The sequence below is a fragment of the Scomber japonicus genome, chromosome 4 (assembly GCF_027409825.1).
Source record: "Scomber japonicus isolate fScoJap1 chromosome 4, fScoJap1.pri, whole genome shotgun sequence".
Classification (NCBI taxonomy): Eukaryota; Metazoa; Chordata; class Actinopteri; order Scombriformes; family Scombridae; genus Scomber; species Scomber japonicus.
In genome coordinates this window covers 18,965,444-18,993,064 of record NC_070581.1, presented here as the reverse complement: position 1 = coordinate 18,993,064, position 27,621 = coordinate 18,965,444, and the positions used below count along the sequence as shown (strand labels likewise).

The window sequence follows — 27,621 nt, the reverse complement described above, 5'->3', positions numbered from 1 at the left end:
CAAACCGAGCTCACATCTGAAATGACGTCATCTTTTAAAATGCTGAGAATAATTCTAAAAATTAAAAAAAAAAGAAAAAAAGACCTGAATACTTCTTACCATGAACTTTTCCATCTCTTTTAAAAATTACATTAACCACTTTAGGGCAAAACGCTAATCTTGTTTTGTCTTTGTCAAGCGAAACAGTTAATTCCTTGTGGCGGTTACTGTAATATTGAGTCCTCAAAGTGACCAAACATACACACACGAACAAACACACATTTTTGGAGGGCTCTCCCGGTCCTCAAACACTCACTGCGGACAAAACAGACCACAATAGTCTTCACACATGTGGTACGAACAATCCGGTTCTTCCATGGAGGCTCAGATTCAGCCAGCAGGTTGGACAGCCCCTCAACCTGACGTCACGTCTCCTTTGTTGTTTATGAATTTATTTCTCTCCTCAGCTGAACTCTCTGAACCCAATGCCCCCCCTCCAAACTTCTCCCCTCCCCTCCCGTCCCTTACTCCAGCCCTACACTTACCCCCTGCCAACGAAGGCGGGCAAATACAGTACAGCTTTAACAAGAAATAAGAAAAGAGAGAGAGACAGACAGACATAGAGAGGAGAGAGACAGGGAGAGGCAGAGAAAAGAGCTCAGATGTCTCTCTCACTTTTTCTTTTTCCTCCGTTTCTTTTTCGATCACTCCCTGTGTCTCTTCCTGCTTGGCTTGTAAAAGTTTCAGCTGCATGGCGGGCCGGCCTCTTTTGGCAGCCATCCAACTCTTGACTCTCCTGTCCCCTTGCAAGAGAAAGAAGGAGGGGAGGACAAATATAGTCACAGCTAGACTGTAGTGTACAGTTGTAGAGGCAGATGTACTTTCAATACACAGCAGCCATTCAGTAGTTTATAGCAATCCTTCAGCACTTCTAATGAGCAACAGTGAAACATCATGCAGTGGACCTAACATACAAAAACAAGTTAATCATTGCCCAAGATGTCATGCAGAGTTTTTAAAGGCTGTGCCACAGTTATGATGTTAGTCTTCATTTAATTGAGTGTGACAGCTTAATCTGATAACAGTGTGTTTTTGGTGCTCACACCCAGTTCACACAAGGACACGCTCACATTGTTATTTCTTCTATTATCAGTAACATGAGCAGCTTAGTTGAGTTTGTATGTACAGACATATTTACACAAACACACAGAATCATAAAATGCTAGATGCAGGATATTGTTTCCAAATAAAAATCTAGGCCTGTTTAATGGGCCTTCTGTGTCAATGTGTGTCATAACTGTAATACTGATATACTGTACATTAGGGGCGTGTATCTTTGGGAGTGTCACTTTTTGAAGAAAAGTGGGCACAATATAGTCTGTTGCTCCAGTATTCTGTGTCCCAAAGCATTCACGGTTGTCCTTATTCCACTGAAATACAATATTAAATATTACTGGCAGATGAGATAAATGGTCTGCAACCATTTATTTCAAAAAGTTAACTTAAATTGATCAATTAGTTAAGTTGAAAGCATCTTAAAATCTCCTGCCTGTATGAAAACAACAAAAAGAGGTCAGAGTGTTTCCAACAGTGGAGAGCAGCCTCTTTGCTGGGAAAGCCTCAGAGCAGGTGCAGGGTTGTTGAAGTGAGACAGACTGAGCACTGAGTTATCTTTTCAACTTTAAAGTTGGTTCAAGTGTTGGACAGGCAGTCTCCTTTTATAGACTACTGCTGGAGTACACAATTACAGTATGTTAATGTCTAACTCTCTGACAGTGTACAAAGTATTCAGAATATATACTTCACGTTCATCTCGCAAATGTAATTTATATATATTTTGATGATAAACTACAAGATAAGTATAGCATGTGCTTGCTAATAGTTCTTGGTCCTCTGAGTAAGTAGCCTATCCATTATTACATTCTCTGAACTTGTTTTTTTTGTTTTGCTTTAGTCTAATATGCTCTGTAGATTGTCTTTGTTGAAGGACTACTTCATTGAATTGAACTAAAATTACAAAGCAAAGATAACGTTTAGGCTTCATCTCACAATTATTTATTTTCTGTGAAGCAACTTTAAAGGTTTGAAATCCTGTAATAAACGCATTTTCAGTGGTTCAATCCCTACCGCCCAACCGAAAACTGTGAGTTACTTTATGATATTTATCAAATAATGCAACAATTCTTCTGAAAAAGTTATAAAATACATATTGCACGCAGCAAAGGGTGTTGACTTACCTGCAAGTGATGTTAAGGCATTGTGTATCTTATTACTTTGATAGATAAGACATTTTAACAAAAAAACATGCTCAAAGATTTCTATAGTGGATCAAGTAAAGTAACAACCTACAGTAAATAAAGTGAGAAGTTAGAAGTGGGAGGCCCTGTATTCACATTTCCTATTGTTCCTCAGAAAGAATTAAGCTACCTTCTGTATATTTTCTATATTTTGCTTTAAAATAGGGCTTACAAACTCGATAGAAGAATCTTCACTGAAGCTAATTTGTTCACTGCTCACCTGGCTGAGAGGCTTTACACCATCTGCGCATTTTAAGGTTCGTATCTATAGGCTGTTCGTTGAGCCTGTTAAATTTGAATCCCAATATGGCCAGGTTCAGTTATAAAATAGCACAGGCACAGGTTTACTCACCTGCTATTCAACAGGTGGGTTGATGCAGTTTTTTTCTTTTCTTATTGGATCAAGGGCCTGATTGGCTGGGTCTGAGCATATCTGACAATTGAAGAACTGCCGCATTTGACGTTGATCCGGTAAACTCATAAACTATGAATGCGCCTATACTACAAAGTTTAAGTAAGGTCACTTTTTTGGTCTAGGCCTTCTTGAATTGGAACCTAAATGAAATCTTTGTTGAAATCAATACAGATCAATAATAGTCAGAGTAAAGAGGCGAAGCAAACACTTAATCAATAAAATAGGGCATCTAATTACACATAGACCTACATCAAATCCATGATAATTATTCCACCGTTATTTTCATTCTAGAAAATTGAGGCGCCCCCTCTAGTGGCAGATTTGCGCAAATGCAGTTCGTGAGCTGTAAAGGGAATACATTAGGAACAGTCCCACTTTTCTGCAGGTTCTGTATTTCTCCCTACTTCCCTCTTAAGTATTAATTACTTTTAAAAAACGAGAGAAACTGTATATTTCAGCTGTGACCTCCAGAAGTATTAACTCTAACAAGGATATTGCACTTATATGTATGCAGCATTATTTTCTCACCATATACATGATCACCATCTTCATTCTATAATACTAATGCTATGATTAAATATCAAGTAGACGATTCTTCCTGCAGAACAGATTATACTCCCTGCTGCTCTGTTAAATCAGACAAAGGTGACGTAAATAACACCAAAGGCTTCTTTCCTTCTTCCTTTTCCAGCATACCTACATTCTGGAGACTAAAATAAATATTTCTAATAAGAATCTGCCCTCCAGTCTGTTCCTGAGTGGAGGGCAGATTAAACAGAGGTGGGAATTATTGAGAGTTAAAATACACTAAATGAGGGTGACAACCTCTTCAAAATCCATCCCAATGCCAAGCTATCATTTCAGACAGGTTTTAAATAAAAACAAACCGTATTTCATCTATTTCTAAAGGCTTGGAAAATTAACCACCTATAATTACCTGATCTCCACTGATGCCTCAGACCTCACTGGGGAAGAGAAACAACTTTGTATGGGCAGGTTGAGTTGTAGACATGTTTGTACGTGTCCCAAAAAAGAAAACACTCCAGGGAAATCCAGTTGAAGTTAGGCAATCTGTCATCTACTGTAATGTATATTTCCGTCTCAGGCACTTTTCTATCACCAGTAAGTACAAGCAAGTCATTGTCAGTTCTAGTCTTTGATTAGTTTTGCTTTAAATCGTATAGGTTGTGTTGTGTCGTTTTTATTACATTACATATTTTGGTTTAGTTTAAGATTAAATTGGCCTTTGTGTTCTGAGATGCTCTCCTGAACTCACAGGACCAATAAAAAACAAAACAAAACACTTGTATGCTTACAGAAAGCTTGCTTGTTGGCAGGGCAGTCACTTTTTAATCAATCACTACCAAGAAAGTTGTGGCCTTGGCCTCTGAAATGCCCATGATTTAGGTAATACTGCCCTCCAGTGGCCGAATCAAAAGACAACATCAGGTCAACAGGTTGATATTTTTTCCCTGTCCCGCCTGGTCCTTTTCTTCTTCCCCTTCACAATTATTATTTTTGTCATGGCCAAGATTGTCATGTTTTTTCAGTCTTGTCACTTTTATACCTAATCACATTTCAGTCAATCAATTCAGAGTATTAAAGTACACAGTGGTGGACGAAGTACACAGACCACGTACTTGAGTAGAAGTTGAGATACCTAGTGTAAAATATTACTCCAGTAAAAGTGAAAGTGCTCCCTTTAAATGTCGACTTAAGTAAAAGTATAAAAGTACTTGGCTTCAAATGTACTTAAGTATCAAAAGTAAAAGTAATTTGGTGTAATGTAGTTCCAATGTCTTGGTATGTCCTTTATACACTCAATCAAGTCATTTAAGGTTAAAAAGCCCACTAACACCACCCTGAAAACAAAATGTTTTCCATTTGTGATATCTGGTATTGATATCTTTTGAAATTATCATAAGCACATCATACTAAATGGAAATCACCTGATTAGGAATTAATAGGGAGGGGGAAAACCACACTAGACACATATTTCTTTAACTTCCATGTGTTGGCAGGGCAGGCTACTGGACAGCGAAACTTTGTCAAATGAATGCTAATAGAGATATGGATGGAGGAGAAGGCAAGTTGGGACAAGTAGCCAGGTAGGGGGCCGGGCCAAAACTGCTCGACACACGATGTGTTCTGATTGGTACACTTGCGGTGCACGTTCATTTGGACCTGTCACAGCAGCTGGTCATGCATGCATGTTGTGGAAAGGAACATTGAAAGGAACGACAGGTTTTTGGAAAGTAGTTGAGTAAAAAGTAAGATTTTCCTCTTCCAAATGTAGTTGAGTCAAAGTATAAAGTCTCACAAAACAATGATACTCAAGTAAAGTACAGATCCGCTAAAAAGTTACTTAAGTACAGTAACGAATTACTTGTACTTCGTTACTGTCCACCACTGAAAGTACACAAAATAGGTGCAGGTAGAGCAGACAAGTCTTAAAAATGTTCAGCATCAACCCTCACTGGCCAGTACTGATCTGATGTCAGTTACTGAAAACAGGCCTAAGTGTGTCTGGGACTCCTGCCGGACCGATGGGACCCACAGGATTCCAGATCAGATGTCAGCCCATAATCTGTACCCTTACACAGGAGCTTATTGTCAGCAGTTGGGGGCATGTTGAGAATAAGAGGGTCTAAGTCTCTTTGTCAGTCTCGTGACATTTTGTCAAGAGGCCATTACATCTGCTTTTACAATAGAATCACTGTTACGTACCGGCTGCATTGGCAAGGCCTTTTCCTCCAATTACTGCGCACCGTCATTATGGGGAGAGTAATACTGTAGGTGATGTAAATCATTAACCAGGGCTGGCTCAAGCTTATTTGGATCCCTGAAAGGCTTTGACAGCTCATCACACTGCTAATCGAAAACTAATCAGTGTTACATTTAATTGACTTTTCGTCTTATCTAAAGTACTTAACTATAACATTTGGGCAGAAAATAATAATAAAAACTTGAGTTGTGAAAATAATGATTATGAATTACTATGCAGTGTCTCATTGAGTGCCTCCTGCTGTGCATATAGCCACTTATAAACCAGCAGCAAATAAAACCACACTCCATGTGTATTTTTATTGGTACATTAAATTAAATACAATTTAAAATGGTAAGAAAACTAACAGCTAGTTTATGGATTGATATTGGTCCTATAAAGAGTGAAAATGTGGAGTTTTAACAATACACCCAGGCCTATATTATGTGTACTGCAATTTAAAAAAAGAAAAAACTGGGTGTTTTTTTATGTTACTGTGGAATACATTTGTTTGCCATTTCTATTAAACCTCAATGCGATGTCTGGTTTTGGATACAGTTATGATAGAAAATGATACTGTTTGTGTGTGTGTGTGTGTGTGTGTGTGTGTGTGTGTGTGTGTGTAAATGACACCATGAAGACATTAACATATGGATCCAAAAGGGAAATGAGCTGCTAGGCACCTAGTAATTCCCAGTCCTGCTGTTCTGTTTACATTATGTACACTTTTTCTAGGCTATATCACCTAGAATCACATTTGGCCTGTAGTTGTTGGATTCAACACATTCATTTAGGAATATGCAACACAGAAATAAGGTTATCTAATGATTCAAGATCCACCTTAATGTCCTCATCATGTCAATTTAGATTGTGATTGCACATTTCCAAACATATTTTGGGCCCTGAATTTAAATGCCTGAACAGATAAAGCTACCGTAATAAGTTGAAAAACAAAAAAACAAAACAGGGCCCATATTTGTTTCTGTGCTACTTGTTCAGACAGACCCCTAGGATAACAACCAATGACATACCCAAGCATCATTATAGATATGAATAGGCTATAGGCTACATTAACAGCTGTGTATCGGGTTCAAATAGCCTACATTAAGACCACTAAACGACTGGATCCTAAGGACATTTAACAGGAACGGAAATCATCCTAAAATCTCAGGCATAATTGTTTGAATGTATCCTTTGAAAGACAAAAAAACAACACAGCCTTTCCATATCATCCCCCCTACTCTTTGGATCACAGGCTGATGTCATGGGAGGAGTTTGCGTTGGGACCCACAAAACTTTTGCGTGTGCGCGTGTTTCGTCGCCACGCCTCTGTGCGTTCCCGTCCGCGCGTTGATTTCATACCAAACTCATACTTGGCATTCCGCCTTTTTTCTGTCAAACACGGTTATTTTTATTTCTCGACGAGGAAAAAGTCGCGATTCACAAAGCATATCTGCTTTATAAAACCAAAGTGTGAGGAGAGGGAGTGTGTGCCTGCAGCAGCGGAGCAGGGCAATCTTTTGTAAGGTGAGTACGCTCTCACATACTTCTTTGTTGTGTGCTGCAACTTTCACGCTGCAGCAGCTGCTTCGCTTCGTGTCTGCCTGAAGTTTTGGGATTTTTGACATATTTCGCATTTTCCCCGCTACCGCTTTGCTGATTCAGAGCCTCATGTGTTTAACAGGGAGTTCCTCTGTACTTTCCTCAACCGCCCGTGTTGTAATTACAATGACTTTTTAGGCGTCCCTCGGACTTAGTTTGGAGTTTGTTGAGGTAATATTAGCCCGCAAGCTAACCAACTAGCATGTCAGCTCGAGTGTGTTAGCAGCTGCTTGTGTCTAATATATCCACCGAAAGATACAAAAATACATTTCTCTTTACATTTTACAAGCTTCAGATAGTGTTTTAATAACTGTCGGGCTCGGCTACATTGAGTTTTTCCTTCCTTTATTTAGGATCAACGACGGATTTCGCCAACTCACAGTTGCTTTCACGGCTTCCCACCGTTGAATGTGATTTCATTTTCCCTCTAACTACATGCTGGCAGGAGGGATTCATTTCTTCTTGTTGTGAAAGTTTCACCAACATGTGCGACTGGTCCTGTGGGTTCAACAGAAGCCAAATAACGTTATAGCGTTTTTGTTCGAGTCCTTGCTGATTGTTTAAAATCAAATTAGTGTGATTTGTGATTGGACTTTTAGGATCCCATTAATCTATGTACTTAAAGTTTGGTGGCTGTTTTAAAAGTAACAACACAAGCCTGTTTGAGTCTGATGAAAAAAGCCCTGGAAATCTTAAAAGTGCTGTGATGAAATCTAGCCCGGCTACTCATAATGTCAATGGTGTTCCCATTGGAGCAGCAGGCAGACTGTAATGTGCATGTGTCTTGTCAGTGTTTGCTGAGCTCATAGCTGTATTTAGCTCAATGCTGTACTGGCTGCTCACTGCACTAAACACCTGACCTTTTGGCCACTGGGAGCTATATTGAAACTGGCAGAGCTGCACATGCCCTCAGTGTATAATGTCCTAACTCTGCATCACAGCTGTGACCGCACACCCCAGTTGTATCCTGTCCCAAATCTTGGCCAAAGTGCTCAGCATTACACTCAGTCTTGATATAATAATAGAGCAATGTGTACTGACAGTAAGGTTGCATTAACATTGGGGTAAACTGAAGAGATTTAATCAAAGTTAACAATCCCATGTTGTGTTGATGTTGACTTTACAATCTTTTTGTTTAGGGTCCCACAGACCCCACTGCTATGTATTTACAAATGATAACTGCAACTGCAAAATCAACTACTTTATTTCAGTTTGAATGTGTTTTCCTCTTGACTTAATTAAAACATTATGTAGTTTTCAAGTTTTCAGTTGGAAATCTTTCCATTTGCTACAGCTGAGCTCGCACATTTGATTAGAGTGACAAAATACAGCCGTGACCATAAACCATTAGTCCAAACAAGGAAATAATACATGTTTTACATTTAAGAAACCAGAGAACCAGAGAATTTGGGCTTTTTTTTCCTTCAGAAAATGACAGTTGATTGATTATCAAAATAATCAGCGATTCATTTTCTGTCAATCAAACAAACTGATTAATCAACCAATTGCTTTAGCTCTAGTCTTGTGACACGGGCAATGTATAGCTATGATCCATCATCACATTTTATTGTCTTTTTTGGTGTGTAAGCTGTGAGAGGTTCAACCAAAGTGCCATCATGTCAGTTTGTTATATTTTAAAGCTTTTAGAGGCCTGAAGAGGTTAAAGTATCCAGTATTTCAGAAGTTTTAAAAAAACAAATTTGAAAAAAATGAAGTGGTATAATTAATCATCTTGTGACCCTTAATATTTACCCTGAGGTTTGAAACCTGCTCTATAGTCATGTTACTTAAAAACTTGAAGTTTGAGGTCAATTATACCCCAGATGCATTTAACACAAACAATGAGTAATTGGAAACTTAGGAAATGTCATGAATTATAAAAGTGATGAGACAAATTTTTGTATGTGTTTTTTTTTTTTTTTTTTTGAGCTGTTTAAAAGGGCCAGGAGTCTCCAGGACCCCAAACCGAACATTAGGATTAATCAGCTCCAGTCAGGCCAAACCAACCTTAAAGCAACAGCATCTTCCCATTGGCCAACTTCTTGCACAATAAAACTTTCAAGACCGTCACATCTCCTCCCCTTGAATATCAAAATGTTCTTTTAGGCTTTGCTCTTTCCTAACCATCTCACTGGGGTCTGTCTGATCGCTATGGCAACAGCACAGTCCTGTCAGCAGTGATTGAAACTGGGAAGGCCGTGCGCTGAGTGTGTCCAATAAGCACACCGCAGCGGGGGAAGCTCTGCGACCACACTGATCCTCTGTGGTTCCTTTGTGGCGGGGACCATGTTAGCCACACTCTGGAAAACATTACAGAGCAGGCAGCATTCATGTTGCATATGTGTGCCTGCGTTTGAGGAGACTTGGAGCATCCTCAACAATAACAAAAGAATGTGTAATTTCCTCATGTAGCCTACGCAGGCAAGGTTGCAGGCTTTTGGGAAGTTAGTAGGGCTTAACGATTGCCTTTTCTAGTTTCTCATGGATTACTCGCTGAGGAAAATGGCAAAGTGGTCTTGTCATTGCTAACTAGTTGCTCCTTTAACTTATTTGTGTGATCAGCACAGACTGGTAGCCTTCATAGTTCAACCAACTGGTAGTGTATTTGTTGACCTTGGTCAGTGTCTGTATAAATTTACAAGTTCACAGCGTTTTGCCATTTTGCTTGTCAGGTCTTTAACCCCGAATGCCAGAGCTATTAATACACCCGGTACCAATGGGGAGCTGTAAACAACTTCAGATGAATCTGATCTCACTCGAGGTGAAGTGTAGAGACATGTGGAGTCCAAAGTAATCTGTCGCCCTTCTTGGCAGCCGTGGAGTTAATCCTGGTCCTGTCCATCCATCAATATCTTAGTGATGGAGCTTGGCGAGACAGAAGTGCAGGGCCTCTCATTGGGCCTCATTCATAAACCTCACAGATCTGATATTTAATTTGTGATGTGCAAATTTAGAGCTTTCAATTTCAAATTCAATAATGCACTCTAATCTCTGAAAAGTTTGTAGGTAGGAGTAACATATTTTGAGTAGTCAGCACAATTGGTGATAATAGTGTTTTTCATTCAACTGTTTCATTGGGGAATTAGGTTTGTTGGTTGTAAAGCCACTTCCCATTGCAAACCAAATGTTGTTGTAGGGCTGCAACTAACAATTATTTTCTCAATTAATTGTTTTGTCTATAAAATGTCAGACAATTGTGGAAAATGCCCATTATAGTAAGGTAACATCTTCAGATTTCTTACAGTCTCAAAAACATAAGACATTAAAGCTACCCTTACCTTTGTTACATTTTTACACATTTTTTTGTTTAGGTTAAAATGCTATTAATAAGGTAATGGCAGTCTAAAATGTTAGAGAGATCCACCAGGCATAGAAACTCATCATTATTCCATTCTCATAATATTCTGTGAAAACTCTGACCAATCACATCGTTCGGTCCGAACGATATGATTGGCCGAGCGACCTGCCTGTTTTCCCCTTCCGCAATACGTAATCATGCGCGCACCCCCACCCGGAAGAGAGTCTTGTGGATCCACAGAGCCCATAGCCGTAAACAGACAGTATCGACTGACAATGACCGACAAAAGCTTCCACCTCCAGCCGCTCCCACGGGGAAAAAGAAAACTATATCAGCAAACTATTGTAGTGCGTGTTCGCGGAGGGGGGAAGGGAGTGCTGAGGTGGGACATAGGAGGGAGGAGGAGTTGCTGCTGTTCGAGTTTTTTCAAAGTGCTGTGTTTTCACACAGAGAAAGTTTGTGAGAATATGTGATTAAAAAAAGCATCAAATCCACACCTTTAAGAGGCTGTTGATGTTTTACTTAAAAATAATGACTAAAATTGTTATATTCAATTATTAAAATAGCTGCCGATTTATTTCCTATCAATACACTTGATTACTTGACTAATCATCGTAGCTCTACATTGTTCAAGCAAATACAGCCGGTTTTAAATTTGAAACTAGCTGTGTAAAAGATTTTTCTTACCACAAAAATGTTTTATGTATATTATTACCTGATTATACACAGACTATACACTTTAGGATGTGTATATTACTTGGAGTAGATTGTTTAAAGCTGCTCTGTGTTTCCAAAACATACATGGGAAAGCTGCATTCATTTCTTTAAATTTTGCTGATTGCGAAGCCTCTTTGTGTGAATTCATCAGCTATAAAAACAAATACTGCTCCGTGCTCTCAGTTTGTGGTCGATATGTTGGTGTAATGCTTTTTTAATGTGGAAGAAAACCCGTCTTGAAACCTGAGTTTCAAGACGGGTCAGTTTTGCCACTAGCATGTTGATATTATGTAATGGATTTTAACTTTTATGAATATCTTTGTTGCGTATTAGTAGTAATAACCAATCAAATACATTTCATTTTTCAAATTATTTTAATATTTCCCAGTGAATTTGTCATCTCTTGTTCTCCATTTGCTCATACAGCTCCACAAAATTAATAAGATGTTCTCTGTGTTGAAAGTGGGTTGTGGCCGGAGCCGTCATCATTGCGTCGGAGTGGAGTTGCCGTGGTAGCCCTGATGGGGCGCAGGAGGAGGGTGATGATGGAGACGGACTGGCCGACGGGGCGGACCGCGGATTGGACGGGGACCCTGAGGGAGTGTGGAGTCCAGACATTGAGCAGAGCTTTCAGGAAGCTCTTGCCATCTACCCTCCCTGCGGCAGGAGGAAGATCATACTTTCAGACGAGGGGAAGATGTATGGTGAGGAGGAACAGCACATTTCTGTCAGAAACGCACACATCTCTCCTCGTCTCAAGTGTTTTTCTTCTGCAGCTGTTTCAAAAGCCAATAACTTTAAGTCTGAATGTCTGTTTTTAAGGCCTGGTGGTATTCTTTACATACAAAATGACTAAAGGTGTTACAGTACACTGAAATCATGGTTCAGTATATACTTCGGTTTTGGGGTCACGGTTTGGTCTGATTTAGGTACAGCATGATATAATGTAGAAAACAATATCCTGGTGTCGTGGTCCTAAGCAGGTCTATACCGTACTCTTAATTGACAGAGACCCAAAGATGTCAATCATTTTAAATACATTATTATTTACTATTGCTTTTGTTTTTAACTCACTACCACTAAAGGGAAATTAGCTGGACGTAGCATATGTTGACATTATTGCCACCTACTGGCCCAGCATGCCTGTTTGAGTATTTGTTGTCATTTTTGCGTTATTGTGTATACAGAGATTTTTTTTTGTACTCAACTTTAAAAGACATATGAAAAAGTTAACATTTAAATATAGTTTGAACCTTTTGCCGCAAAGGCCTCTAGTGAACTACTGAATGCACTTTGGGATATTGATCCTTGTAAAGACTTAGTTTGTGCCTAGGTGATCTGATCGTAGGTATTATGGCAGGCAGCTCTTTAAGGGTCAAAGGAGAGAGCAAGATGGTGTTTCAGGTCAGGTTAGGGTAGCATTATGGAAAAAAACATGTCTGATTATTCTCTAGGGGAACTAATTGCTTAGAGACTAGTTCATAGTGGTCTACAGGACTGTATACCACACACACATGCAATATGTCTTTTGTTTGTTTTTATTAGAATCTGCTGCCTGTGAGTAGAGCTTTGATGTATTTTGACCATTTCTTCCTACCTTATTGAAGGCTTTGGCTAGCACCCAACATTTTGACCATTTCTTCCTACCCTATTGAAGGCTTTGGATAGCACCCAACATTCCCAGCAATTTTTTTCTTTGTTTTGGCTGAGTGTTGACGTTCTTGTCCGTAGCAGCCTGTGTGATGCATTTGTGTATGTGTGGTTTGTGAGGGAAGCGGAATATGTGATATGTGAAGGGAAAGTTTGTTTCAGCATCGCAGCATTTTCTCCTTTTCTCCTTTTGTGGAAGCGTGAGCTCCTTGTGTTGACCCCCCCCCCTCCCCACTTCCTTGTCAGTAAACAGGGATAATCCCACTGGTACACACATTCACACTTTGAAAAGCTACAGTGATGTGTAATGCCTACCCACATCCACACATTACTTTCTCATTTTCAAGTTTCCCAGTTTGAAGGACAACCATGTCCACATTTATTTATTTTTTTAGTGCACTGGAAACCCAATGAGTTGAATTTAGGATGCATGTCAAAAGTGTGTGCAAAATGGCCAAAAGAGCTATTCCGTTGTTTACCATTAGCTTTATCTTTCTCTACTAAAAAGCATTTTTTAAATTCACATTTCAGCTGTGTAGAAGATGTAACAGAAATGCTGCAGTCTGTATTGGCAGACTGCCAGTGCAACTTGAACAGATTAATTAATTGAAGTCTTTTCAAACATAAGGCCAGCTCATTAACTGGAAGAGCGTTTATGGGTTACAGTGCATGTTTGTATCTCATGTGGATAAATATGGATATCGTGGTTAAGCAGTTCGAACCATTTACTGCTAATTCAACTTAGCTACAACAGTCATGTTCAGGAACTTAGATCACTTAGTTCAGCTCTAAAACCAGGAAAGAACAACATCTAAACTATTAAAGGTTTTTAACAATATACTAAATCCCAGAATATTCTATAACAGTGTTCCTCAAATACAAATCTTAAAGGTCCACAAAATTTGTTTTCAATAAGTCAAAGGTCCGTTTATTAGTCGATCAAGCCACAACAAATCAATGTATCCACCACCAACCAACTTAACAATACAGTGGTGTATAGTAGAAAAATAGAATTATATGACTCAACTATAAAATGTATTTTTAATTTTAACAACAAAATGAAATGTCCTTTTCATAAAAACAACAAAAATCAAATAAATACTCAAAAACAAAACTTATTTTTCGTTTTAACATAAGTTCCAATAAATACTATATCAACACTTTTCTTTTAAAATACAGGCACAAAGGACACAAGAAAGGAGGAAAGAACTGTAGTGCTGTTCTTAGTGCTGTGCATCAAAAGTGAAGTATAAAGTCAAAATGTGGGTCGCACTGCAACTGCGCTTGCCCAACAAGTCACAGCCTATCAGCGCATTGTTGGCATGGAGACCAAAATACACACGGTGAAGGACTGGAGTCACACATCCATACCAGCGATAAAACGGATAATTCCGACTCACGCGAACACTCACATTTAATAATAATAATATTTTATGCAAGATTTTTCTTTTTTTAAGATTAGACCAGGGTCCACAGATAGATAGCCTTTTGAGGATCCCTGTTCTATAATCACGTTTTATCTCCATGCATGTGAGCTGTGCTGCTCCTCTTCCTGCTAAACTAAGCCAGAAACTGATCCCCAGTCTCTGTGCTTTCTGTGCTGTCAGTCATATGTTACTAGCATGATGTCACCCTGGATTAAGGTGTCGAGAATGTTTTCCCAAATTAGGATTATCAGCAGATAGATCAGCCCTTTGGACTCACAGAGCGACACAGATAAAACCTTTTCATTATGATATGTGTCTTTATAATGATATTTTAGTAACATTGAAAGTAAATATAAGAACAAAATATAATCTACTACAATAAATGGGCACTAATTTGTTATTGTTGATGAACACTTTGGTATTTTTTTGGCTCAGTACTTATTAATACATTATATTAAAACTCTTAATATTAAATCTAACTAAAGCCATGCCCATTCAGATAGTCACCCTATTTACCCAGTTGCAACTTCCATAAATCCCATCTGTATCAGACAGGCTTGATATTTGAAAGATGCCCTGCTGTTTGTGTTAATCTGGCCAATAACATTTCATCAGGTCTTTCCTGCTTTTTGAAATTTGTAACCCCAATGAAAGAATGACCAAATAAAGTTAAGGTCAAGTTTGTTTTAGTTTAGTTTTTTTTTCTCGCTTCTCTGTATTGTGTACTGTCTGTCACATGATTTTTTTTGACAAGCACAGCTGATCTTTCAGTGTACTATTCAGTGTCATAATTCAACTTCCACTGTTCCCACTGTTCTCACATCAAAGAGTAAATTACACTCAGGAAGTCAGACATGACCATGGCCTTTTTTGTGGAGACTGCGAGGTGTGTGTGTGTGTGTGTGTGTGTGTGTGTGTGTGTATGTGTGTCCTGTTTTGGAAATCAGAGCAGACTGCTGTGTCTGAGTCAGCCCCTTGTGTTGAATTTGGGAAATACTGTGTTCTGGTAAGTCCTCCGAGCTGATGTGACTCAGCCTAAGTCCCTAAAGCATCACACCACTTCCCAGAAAGACGGATGGTGATGATGATGATGTCCGTGTGTTCGTGTTATATGGGATAGATGATTACAGTCATGGAATTAGTCTGTGAGCCTTCACTTGATCATCTCTGAACCTCTTTTTAACCTCCTGCTAATTCGGACATCTGCCATTGAGTGAATAGTGAGCACCAGTTACGATTAGCAATTCATCAGGTGTGGTGTGAGCAGGGGGGAGGCAGAGAAAGAAATAGCTGACCAGGCAGTCTGCGGTGACCACAATTTGGAAGTCTGTTAACCATATGATGACCTCTGCTCGCTTCATTCCACTGTTACTCTGTCTACGTAGAGCTCTGCCAGAGAACAAGGCCAAATCTGACTCAAAATTAACAAAGGCTGTCTATAATAAGAATAGCATACAGACACAGAAACTGCTGTCACTTCAAATTTTCATACTCATGTTAAATCCATTCAGGGGATGGAAAAGTATCACCATCATCCTCATCTTTCTTTATGAGAGCTTGACAGGTGATTTTAGTACAACCAAAACCTGTATTTGGTCCGTTACTATTTTCAGAGACACGTAGGCTGAAAAACACTGTAATGTTGTGGAATGATTGTACTTTAATCACTACACATCCTCAATTTTGATTTGAATCTTACAGCTTTCATTTTGTTTTAATGTGAATTTATATCATCATTGACTTTCTGGATCATGTTTTTTGTCTGTGAACAAATGATGTAGGTTGAACCAGTGGTAATGTGACTGCCTTCATAGGGTGGTGTGATTAAAAATGTGCAGGTCTACTTTGACTTCTAGGCAGATACTGAGGGCTAATCAAGGACAAAAATCTGAAATTAGTCTCTGCAGGACAATAATTCTCACCCTGACGAGGGTAGAGCAATGTTTTAGGGGCTATCCATGAAAAGTGGGGAAAAAAGTATCAATCAGGGCTTGTTTTGTGTCCATGATTTTAAAATAAAATGTTTAACCCTTGTTTATAGTGCACATCTGTGTAAAGCAGAACAAACAACGTGGAACACCATTCCTTAAAGGTTATATCAGCTTCATCAATAACTTATTTTCTCCTTAACTAAAGGTTTTATGAATCACCAAGTTGTTGATGGCAGAAAATCAGTATTTCTGTGTGTTTTAATGTGCTCCCCTTTGTTGATTTGATCTGTTTACTTTTCTCACTTCTAGGTCGAAATGAGCTGATAGCTCGCTACATCAAGCTACGAACAGGAAAGACACGCACACGCAAACAGGTATGCACAGATAGTTATTGAGGATGATCTACATGTGTTTTATGTTGTAGAATTTGGAAGGTGTAGCTACTTTTTCTATTTTGTTGTTTAGTACCAATTGTAATGTAATTATTAATGGCCAATAGTGATTTTAAAAATTCAAAATTCATCCTGTGAATTATGTGTTTTTTTCATAACATTAACCCTGGTTCTGTAGGTGTCTAGTCATATTCAGGTTCTGGCACGTAAGAGGGTACGAGAATATCAGGCGAGCATCAAGGTGGGTGCCCCCTGAACTAACATCCCCCTTCCCTCTGTAGTCACATCCCCCCTTCTTTTCTTTTCCTTTCCTTTTTCCTACCGTCCTCTTTCCGTCATCCTGTCTTTTCTCAGGTCTCTAGTCACCTGCAAGTCTTGGCCAAGAGAAAGTCTCGTGAGATTCAGTCTAAGCTCAAGGTACACATGCTCACTGACTCTGCCATGCTAACTGCTTCGCTCTGCACGTGGCCCGAATGCAACTTAACCCACTGAATCACCGTAGACTGACTCACTGATAGTCTTTGTCAGAGCTTATGGCAATTTATGGCGCTTTTCCACTACACAGTTCTAGCACTACTCAGCTCGACTCGACTCGGTACGGTTCCAGGAACGACCCTTTTTCCATTACTATAGTACTTCCTCAACGTGGGTGGGGTCGTCATAGCACAGCTGCGTGAAACTGCCGTGACTTCATTTTCTACGCGAGACAAACACATAAACAATGGAGGACATGGAGGCGATGTTGTACTTGCTGCTCTGCCTGTGCCTTTTGTCACACACAAAGCAAAAGAAGAGAGCCGAATCATTGTAACTATTGTTGCCGGTATTTAAAAATGCCGGGTTTGATTCTTGTGTGGGACGGCTTATTACTCTTCCACTGACTCTCTGACCAATCAGTGGCTGGCAGTCTGTTGATGTCACATTTTAGAATCAGTTCAGCTCCCTTGGAACCTCGCCAGAGCAAGTACTAAAAAAGTACCAAGTACTATCCCTAATGGAAAAGCAAAAAAAAACAAAACAAGTCGAGTCGAGCCAAGTAGTGCTAGAACTGTATAGTGGAAAAGCCCCATTAATGTCCCTACAAATGGAGGCTCAATACTACTTACATTGGTGGTTCTGCCACGAGTGACATTCACCTCCTCAAAAATGTAACTGCATGTTGGTTGCCTACCATTGCCTGTTGGCTTATTTGTGTTTCACTCAAAAATTAAAAAGTATAACTGGTGAACTTAGACTAGCTGAATGTTTTGCCATCATTTTGACTGCCAACATGGTGTGGTACAAGTTAATGAAGGACATAGTTCAAGCCTGCTGGTTGCAATCAACTGAATACAGGAAGGTAGAAATGATTTACAATTAATGCAGCACATGGCCTGATGACAAATACATTTTGTGATGATGTCATGATTCCTGTACCACTGGCATGTAGGTCAGGACCTCTGCAACACCTCATTGGAGGACTGTAAATCCAGTTTATGAAGGGTTGGGTACATGATAGCGGTAGTGTGAATTGGACACTAAGGTAGCGTTAATTAATGGCTGTGGGAATTGCACGTGGCAAGTTAAAGCTTAGCGAACTCACATTTCCAGACATTTTTATTTGGGTGCTTTTTATGCTTTGATGTTTCTCTTAATCATTTGCTTTTTGCCCATATGTGGCATTGCTCAGTGTAGAGGCCCGCTGTTTGGAGTGTGTTTGTGTGTCATAATTTGTGGGAAAGAGGGTGTGTGTGTGTGTGTTTGTGTGTTTGCGTGCGTGCGTGTGTTTGTGCGTGGCAATACTGTTGAGTTATACAGAGTTCAAGAGGCTTGTGGGATTGGACTGATGGTTGCATGAGATTCGGTTAGCTGGCATGGTTGACCCTCAGCATGTGCACAGCTGTAGCAATGCACATGAATGCATGCATACACACAAAACACACAAGGAGTTTTTTACCAAATGTGTCCCTCATCTTTGATGCTGATTGAAGAACTTGAGTTTTCTCCTTTAATACATTTCTGATCTCCACGTTCTCACTCTTCTTTATATCTTTCCTGTGTAAGCGCTTTTCTTGTGGTTTTACCCTGCCCTGTAATAGACTTTCTTTGTGACATCATTTTGAAGCAAAGGCATTTAACTTGCTGCTCTCTAATACACAGTTGGAGAGAGTAACTTTTTCAAGTTTCTAGGCCCTTATATGGCCCATATATTTCCAGATTTAAATGTCAGAAAACAGCTTTAAGATGTTTTTGAGCTTAGCGTGTGTTGGACATGGTGGGTTCTGGATATAGTCACTTCCAGGAGATGCACCTAGTGAGAGTTGTTTTTTTTCTTGTTGCCTAACAGTGATTCTGTGACCTGCTTTTACTTAAAATGTGTGTGTGACGTTAATTAATAACATCTTTTCTTTGCCATAGGCCATGAACTTGGTAAGTTTTGGTTATACAACTACAGTTTTCTGCTTCAGGCTTTGTGCTTAGCGGTTGGCATCAAATTACTGCTAGTCCACAACGCAGAGCTACTGCCAGACTCAAAAATCTTGCTCATTACTCTTTTGTTTTCAGTGGCTTTAGTGGAATACTGGTGATGGCTCCAGTTGCCTCTGCTAGCCTGGTGCGCCTACTGCTTTGGCATCCCCCCTGTATCTGCTTTGCACCCTGTCCTGTCTTCCCCCATAGTTACTGCATCATGCTGAAGTATTATATATGTTGGCTGGCTTGCTGTCTAAACTGGCCATGAAGGTTGGCTGGCTCTGGAATGTTAACCTAAATGTTACTGGCTTTTCTCAAGATGGAGCATCATCATTGTGCATTATCCCTTGTACGTCTCATTCAGGACCAGGTTTCCAAAGACAAAGCACTACAGACAGTAGCCAACCTCTCATCAGCTCAGATTGTGTCTGCTAGTGTAATGAAACCCCAGACTCCCTTCCCTCCACCAGTCAGGGTGAGACATACACAGACAGACACACCAACACATCTGTTCTTTTCTACCTCATGGATCAGAGTCTGAGTAATACTATCTTCTCTTTTCCCCTTTCTTTCTTTCATTTAGTTTTGGCCCGGCCCCGTGCCAGGACAGCCTGGACATTCTCAGGAGTAAGCATCGCCACCAGATTAGATGGCTTTATTTGAAAATCAAATTTGAAGATGCTTGTATGTTTAGATTGGTATAATTGCTCATTTTAGGTTCATGCTGTTATATTTTTTATTTACAGCATCAAGCCCTTTGCACAGCCACCATACACTACACTACCAGCCCCTGTCCCCACACCCATCAGTAAGTGTCAACACAAATTCAGTAGCTATGTCTGAAATCACTCTCTTTTTTACTGTATAGTGCACTACATTTACCTTCAGCCATTTAATTTGAGTGTCTGAATGTTGAGCATGATGTAAATGTCTCCACTACATAGAGCCCTCAAATATTCCACCATGGAATGAAAAAAGTCCATGGCAATGTATACTGCTTTCTGCTAACAATCCCACAATGCAATGCTCCACATTTTAAATATGTGAAAACTACCATTGCGCAACTCTATAGCTGATGGTGACGACACAAAATGATGACATCTAGTTAGTATCTATTATATAGGGAGTAGTGAATGAGTGAATCAGGTAGTGATTTTGGACACAGCCAGTGACTTCACTAATTAAATGTGATTACTAATATGTTAATTGTGTTGTCCTTGTATAAATGTTTGGCAGGTTATGAGCCCCTGTCTCCCCATCGCCCTGCAGCTATAGCAGCTCCCGTGTGGCAAGACAGAACCATCGCCTCAGCAAAACTACGGCTACTGGAGTACTCTGCTTTTTTGGAGACTCACAGAGACAGAGAGACGGTACAGAGGCTCTGACATTTCTTTTTCTAAAAGAAGAGTCAACAATGTAAAATCTTAAAATCTTGCCAAAAACAAGTGTTTATTTTCTCCTTTTCTCTCCCTCTTCCTTTCCTTTCCTCTCCTGCAGTATAAACACCTTTTTGTGCATATTGGCCCATCAAACCCAGGCTACAGTGATCCTGTGTTGGAGTCGATAGATGTGAGACAGATTTACGACAAGTTCTCTGAAAAGAAAGGAGGCCTGAAGGAACTGTACGAAAAAGGACCGCACAACGCGTTCTTCCTTGTCAAGTTCTGGGTCGGTACACACAACTCCCACTGTGTGTTTTTTTTTTTTTGTTTGTTTTACATAACCTAGAATTGTAAGTGGTATGTTTTAGAAAAGGAAGTCTTTTGAATGTAACAATATAATGAGCAATCAAGGGATCATTAGCAAACTTTACAACTTTGATACCACAAAATGTACCAAAGATTTAGATTTAGATTTCATGACATATATTCACATTACATAACTTTTTCCACAGCCAGTACAGTTGTCAGACTGGTGAAGTTATACCTTGTTAATCCACATGGGGGAAGCAAAGCCAATGTAATGCTGGAGCAGGGGTTTACACAGATAATATTTTATAGGTATTAATGATGTAAAGTTAATAAAAACCAAACAACAAATACAATTTATGCAGGTATACACATATACAGAACAAGTCAAAAGTTTGGACATGCCTTACTATTCACTTGACAAGGTACTAAGGATATCTGTTCTTAGTAATGGTTTCTTGTGCTTGTCCCAGGCGGATCTGAGCAGTGACGTTGAGGAGGGTTCTGGTGCGTTCTATGGTGTGAGCAGCCAGTACAGTGGAACAGAAAACATCACCATCAGCGTCTCAACAAAGGTCTGCTCCTTTGGCAAACAGGTCGTGGAGAAGGTTGAGGTGAGAGAATGAACCCTGTATTTTGATGCAAATGACTAGGTTTCATATCAGAACATGTTTTAATTGTGAGGTGTTTTTGCGGGTCTTTCCCCCATCCAGACAGAATATGCACATATGGAAGGAGGGAAGTATGTGTTCCGTATACATCGTTCACCCATGTGTGAATATATGATCAACTTCATTCACAAACTCAAACACCTGCCAGAGAAATACATGATGAACAGTGTACTGGAGAACTTCACCATCCTACAGGTAAATGTGTCTATGTTGATTTCACTTAATTGTTACAACAAGTGTAATACAAAGAAGGCTCTGTCTGCATTTTAGATGCAGTCTTAACTATTTTCTGTTGTGCGTTTTCTTCTGCAGCAGTCAAGCTGTGATGGTGACTGTTAGGGCACTATCACACTTTCCACAACTGATGTGTAAAACTATCAGCTTTTGCGCTTCCACAACAAATCTAATCTCAGATAATCCAATTTTACAATTTTGTTAACATTGCTTTTCTATTTGTAAAGATGATATTCATATTTCCATCTGGTTTCCCACTTTACCCTCCCCTGAAGTCTTGTTATTATTAAATCCTAACCCCCGACAAACTCTTCTCTGTCACTTGTCAGGTGGTGTCCAACAGAGAAACTCAGGAGACTCTGCTGTGCATCGCCTTTGTGTTTGAAGTGTCCACCAGTGAACACGGAGCACAGTACCACGTTTATCGACTAGTTAATGACTAGCATGTACGTGCATGCAGAGACTCTCCACAGACTTTTTGATACATACAGCATAAACCCTATTTCCAACTCAAACACACAGATTCCCACTCCCGTACTGAAAAACACACTTGTTTTAACAGACCAACAGTCACACTGTAGTCACACCTGTGATTTGTTTAATGTGTATGCATCTCCATTACTGCAAACTATGCACACATCTCTCAGCAACATCCCATGACTTAAACACTACAATAATTTTGAATGGGTGTTGACCAAAATGTGGTCTTGGTGTAAATTGTCACTTAGTGTTATATTATTATGTAGTTATTCAGTCACAGAAATGTCTAACACTGAAACTCAAAATATCACAGTTAAGTATATATTTTAGTAAGTATTTTACCAGAAAAAGAGCCACACAACATTAAATCAAGTGTAATATGTGATATTCTTCCCTTGTATAAATAATATACAGTAAGAATGTAGCTGCCACACACTAGAAATTGATTTCTTAATTTCCAGGGAACTTTAAGTTTATACATTTACATCATAGGTGTGACTGATGTGGGACGAGTTTGAATATACTTTGGAAAAAAACAAAGCATTTAATCAGTGTTAATGTAAATGCCACAATGACTTTCTTCTACAGTTTTTAGTATCACTTAAAGGTAGGAATTGAATGAGCCTATAATGGTGTATCCTCTATCACTGCTTGGTGTGGATTCATGATCTTCAGTCGGTGTAATCAACATTAAGAACATACTAAAGAACGTACGGCGGAAAGTATGAGTGTGTCTCTTCCCAGAGTATAATGCACTACATGTAAAGACGACAAAGTTGTATTTATATTTGAATGAAAACACTGTGTTAAAGTGCAAAGAGAGCAATCACTTTAAGAGTATTTTCTGTTTGGTGGTACACTTTGTAGAGGGAAAGCTCAAATCTCAAGGAAGTGTTTAGTTTTGGCTAGTTTGTCTTTGGAAACAACAATAGTTCAGTTCACACTTGGGTGTCAGCAGCATTTTGAATGAAAGTACAGTCTTCACGTTTCATGTACACAATACTGTTCTTTACGTTGACTGTTTGGGCTTGCTGCAGTATTTCTACCTCCACGTGAGTTGGGATAAGAATGTGCTTTGGTTCATAAAGCCTTGACCTGAGGAGCACTGATGTATAGGATGTGTACACTACACTTTTAATGGTACTGTTTATAAGCCAAAACAAGGTAAATATACTCATTTTTGTAAAGATGAATTATCTTTTTTTTGTATTTTACCAGCACAGCTAGAAGTGTTACTCTAAACATCAGAAATGATGGGTGTTTTAGTTGTCTCTTATTTGTTTTTTTTTTGATGTATGCAGAACATGGTACATACCACACTAAGGTCACCCACAGTGCACTGGGGTAGAGTTTTGCCTGATAACACTAACAGATTATCCAGCTGACACTTGCTTCTTTTTTTTTTCTTTTCCTTCTATGTAATGTTTTTAATTCTGGTACACATAACTACCAGCATTGTTTTTTAATAGTAAATGTTATTTGACTCTGTCATGTCCTCATCCCGTGGCAGGACTATTGTTAACCATGTGGGGGGTGACAATGAGTTGTCTTTTGACTTTGTATTGTGAAAGTGAGAGCCGACAGGTTCACTTTTAAATAACCATATTCACTGTGTGGTCAGCCAAAACTTGTATTGTTTTTGTGTGTGTTGGCTGTGCCTCATCACTCCTTTGGTCAAGTCTGCTCAGTGAATTAAATCTGTGCCTTTATGCTGTACCAATAAAATCACATGGTGTTTGCAGAATTGTGTGGCCTTCAGAGTTTTTTAGTTCAGAGTGTTTATACATTTGGAACTTAAGGCTGTGTTTAAAACCTCAAGACTTGACCAACCAAAATGCATTGTAGCATTTATTATTAAACTGACTTCAAAGAAAGTTGTCATCTAATTCTTAGAATTATTACTTCCACGCTATTTAATCTACATTTTCATAATATCAATCGCAATGTGGCTAAGTTATGTTTATTTTTGGTGAAGTTGTTGTTCTGGTGTGCTACAGCAGATGGTGCTGTGTCACCTCACTTTATTTTAACTACCAAGTTGATAAGATCAGTGGAGTTAGAAGCTTTATCATCTCTTCATGCATCACACCTTCACCCAGTCACCCTTTCACGTGTCACACACATATCCTCTATCTTCCTTTTAGTTGCGTAACCTTATTCATATTTACACAACACCCCTGTCTGTCCTATGTCTATGCACAAGCTTGTACACAATTAAACAATGCCAGTAAAGCTAAAACTGGATGTGTCAGATACACAAGCATCTAATAATAAGAATACATGGGTTTCTGTGGTACGATAAACTACTCATTGTCTGCTGGTTGGTCTGACGATATGGAAGGTAGCCAGACCAACCAGCAGACAATGAGTAGTTTAATCTTCATGCAGAAAAGGTTACTGATAGGAAACAACTAAGTTTACTTCACTATTCTCCCCAAGTACAATTGTGACGCACGTACTTGAGTACTATGTGTTACTACTACGTGATGCTACTTTATACAAGCTCTCAACTATATTTCAGGGGAAACATTTTCTTTTTACTGCACATTTATCTGACAATTCCACTTACTAGTTACTTTGCCAATAAACAGAAATTGTCTAAAATTTGTTATATGATTTTATTGTCGTAGATCAAAATACTCAACAGCATGACTGGATTAACATGGTAGGGGAGCCTAGGGCAAAAATGTGTCATTCAATCCATATTAGCCCCTCTGACACACACACACACACACACACACACACACACACACACACACACACACACACACACACACACACACTTTCTTATATGCTCAGGACCCAGACAACTATCATAACAGGTTTTCAGTTGATCATTTAGTTTGAGGTAGTTAACACGACTTTATTCAGGTATGAGCAGAGTAAAAACTCAAATTAAGTCTTTGACAAAATTTTGACACTGTGGCCATGTTTTATAGAACAAGTCTGAAGTTAAGGTAATAATCCAAAACCTGTCTGAGTTGACATTTTACTTTAATGGTGCAAATTCCTAATCAGATCAATTTGCAATTCATAAAATTACATGCAACCAATTGGCAACAGTGAATTTGAGGTTTTTGGACAGTTGCCCACTTTGTCAGGTTGGTAATCCCGAAATGTAATCAACCATAAAGCAGTTAAAATGAGCTAAATCTTGACTACAACATTAATTCCTATACATCTTAATGCAACTGTAATATGAATCTAATCCATCAGTACTTTTACTTTTAAAGTACATTTAGCTGATAATGTACTTTTACCCCATTACAATTTTCAATGCAGGACTTTCACTCACTGGAATATTTTTATACTGTGGTATCACTACTTTTACTTCAGTAATGAATCTCATGATGGTTATAGATATGCCATCTCTACAACTTAATGCTATACATACCTCTGCACAATACAGAGCTCATCTATACGGCAAAGGTTGACATCTATCAACAGAGCTTCCTCTATCAGTTTGTTAGTCCTGTGTGTGTGTGTGTGTGTGTGTGTGTGTGTGTGTGTGTGTTGTGTTTCCCAGGAACGTTCAAAGTCATATAGTATATTGCGCATTGTATGTGTTGGCAGCTATCCAAGTGTAAGTGATAGCAGTCATTTCGTGTAGCAGTCCATATCCAACTATAAGTGATACTGTGAACTTTCACTTCAGTTTTATAGTTTCAAACAGAGTGAAAGTTAGTTAGCTTTATTTATATAGCCATATATCACAAATTTGCATTCTGTACAACGCTCTCTTTCTTCTTTACACCCTAAAATAAAAAAGCTTTTTTTTCTTAATATAAATTAACTCTTGTCCTCTTTGATTTAATCAGTATAGCCAAGTGCATTGGCATTCACGTTTTCCCACATTGACAGAAAATGCGCCAAAGCTTCATAAAAACATCTTCATTGTAACCTTGTCAAGGTTATGAACAACTCCTACAAGTGTCCACCTCCACTAGTGGTCACTCCAGTCCTGGTAGCTCTGTTGGTAGGCATTAGTCACAGAGTTATCTGTCTGTGAAGGCTCAGTTTACTATGCTGCCTGAACTACAAGTGGCACACAGTGACACACATGCAAATCCCTCAGGCTGGGTGTGGTTCTTACCCATAAGCCCTCCAAAATTGCAAGAGTACATGAATGCAGCACACATTGTTGTTAGATTGCTCATGTCTGTATCGCACCTTCAATCAGTAAACTACTCAGACATTGATAAGACTATGTCCATAAACCATGTCTGAATTGCCTTTTCCATTCTAATCTTCAACTATCAAATGTAATCTAACAATACAGTCTTGTGCAAAGCTTTTAATTTCACCTGAGTTGATACATTTACACTACCAGTAGATCAAACAAATGCCTGATTCGTTCCTTCCCCTCTCTCTCTCTCTCTCTCTCTCTCTCTCTCTCTCTCTCTCTCTCTCTCTCTCTCTCTCTCGCTCTCTCTCTCTCTCTCTCTCTCCCTCTCTCTCTCCCTCTCTGCTAAGGCTGTATGGAGAGGGGGCATGTATAGCTGCACCCACAATGATTTATATTGTCATAAATGCTCACATCAAATTGCACATAGCCTACATGAACTTATGATATTCGTTTATTGCCATGGCAATGTTGAGTTGAAGGGTGTGGTCAGAAAATGTCACCTGCAGAACATAGCCAAAGCAATCCGGTTATGCAGAGAACATGTGCTCATATTATCTCTTAGTTTTTTCCTTTTCTGTATTCCCTGTCTTTCCTTCATGGCATCTGTCCTTATTCTCAATAAGATTCCTCCCAATTTCGTTGCTGTTTGACTAACGTTTGCTTATGTCATGTCCTTCCTCACCTATCTAAAATGTGCCTGATTGTACATTACTAATCTAGTCACAAATGCTGTTCAGAATTCAGACAACAACAAAAAAAACATCATGCACCCTACTGAAATCTGACTGAGGCATGCAAAGCCATTTCAAGTTAATGATCTAGTTCAGTGGTGTTAAAAAATCATTCATGTGGCTTTTTCCCCATTTCATCTGGATGTTTGACATCTTTTTTGTGAAGTCAAAATATTGTTAAAATGAAATGATCCCTATTCCATTTTCCGGATGATGGTGAACAGATAAGATTGACATTTAAATGGACAAAACCATAAAAAAATTAAGTAATCTCCAACTTGCTTCTATTGCCTATTTTTTGTCACTGACCAATATTAAATCAATATTTTTCACATTCTATGAGGTATCAGCTGTACATGCTGTGTACATGTAGCACCTGGTTATTTTATAGTGTGAATCATAACAGCAAGGAGGTGCACAATAAATTCATAAATCTGTAGATTAGGTGTAATAGCAATGAAGGTCAGTAATTATGATTCATGGGGAGAATAATGGTTCACGATAAAAATGCATATGTCTTTAGCCTACTGTATAATTTCAAATTTTGCCAAAGTCAGCAGAAATACTGGTTGGATAGCTATTCATCATGACTCACTCATGATGAATCAACATGAGATGAAGACTAGAATAATTAGTAAATCTAAAGCTAACAGACAGTATGAGAAATAAAGCAAAAACAATTGTGAAAAGTAATATGTGAAGTTTCTTATAATAGACCTTTTCCTTGGAAGATGTTTTGGCATGTCACTGTAGGAAAACCATAGATCG

General features: G+C 39.0%; 1 protein-coding gene across 1 annotated transcript; it reads left to right on the top strand.

Moving 5' to 3' along the window:
- The first annotated feature begins 328 nt into the window (after positions 1-328).
- Positions 329-23,740, top strand: tead3a (TEA domain family member 3 a). The gene is made up of 15 exons (XM_053317961.1): positions 329-380; positions 447-552; positions 6,928-6,982; positions 11,536-11,776; positions 16,390-16,454; positions 16,651-16,713; positions 18,870-18,881; positions 19,288-19,398; positions 19,507-19,550; positions 19,670-19,731; positions 20,160-20,293; positions 20,421-20,591; positions 21,085-21,225; positions 21,325-21,477; positions 21,846-23,740. The coding sequence occupies exons 1-15, from the start codon at positions 329-331 to the stop codon at positions 21,957-21,959; spliced, it is 1,524 nt and encodes a 507-aa protein (XP_053173936.1). The 3' UTR covers positions 21,960-23,740.
- The last annotated feature ends 3,881 nt before the right edge of the window (positions 23,741-27,621 follow it).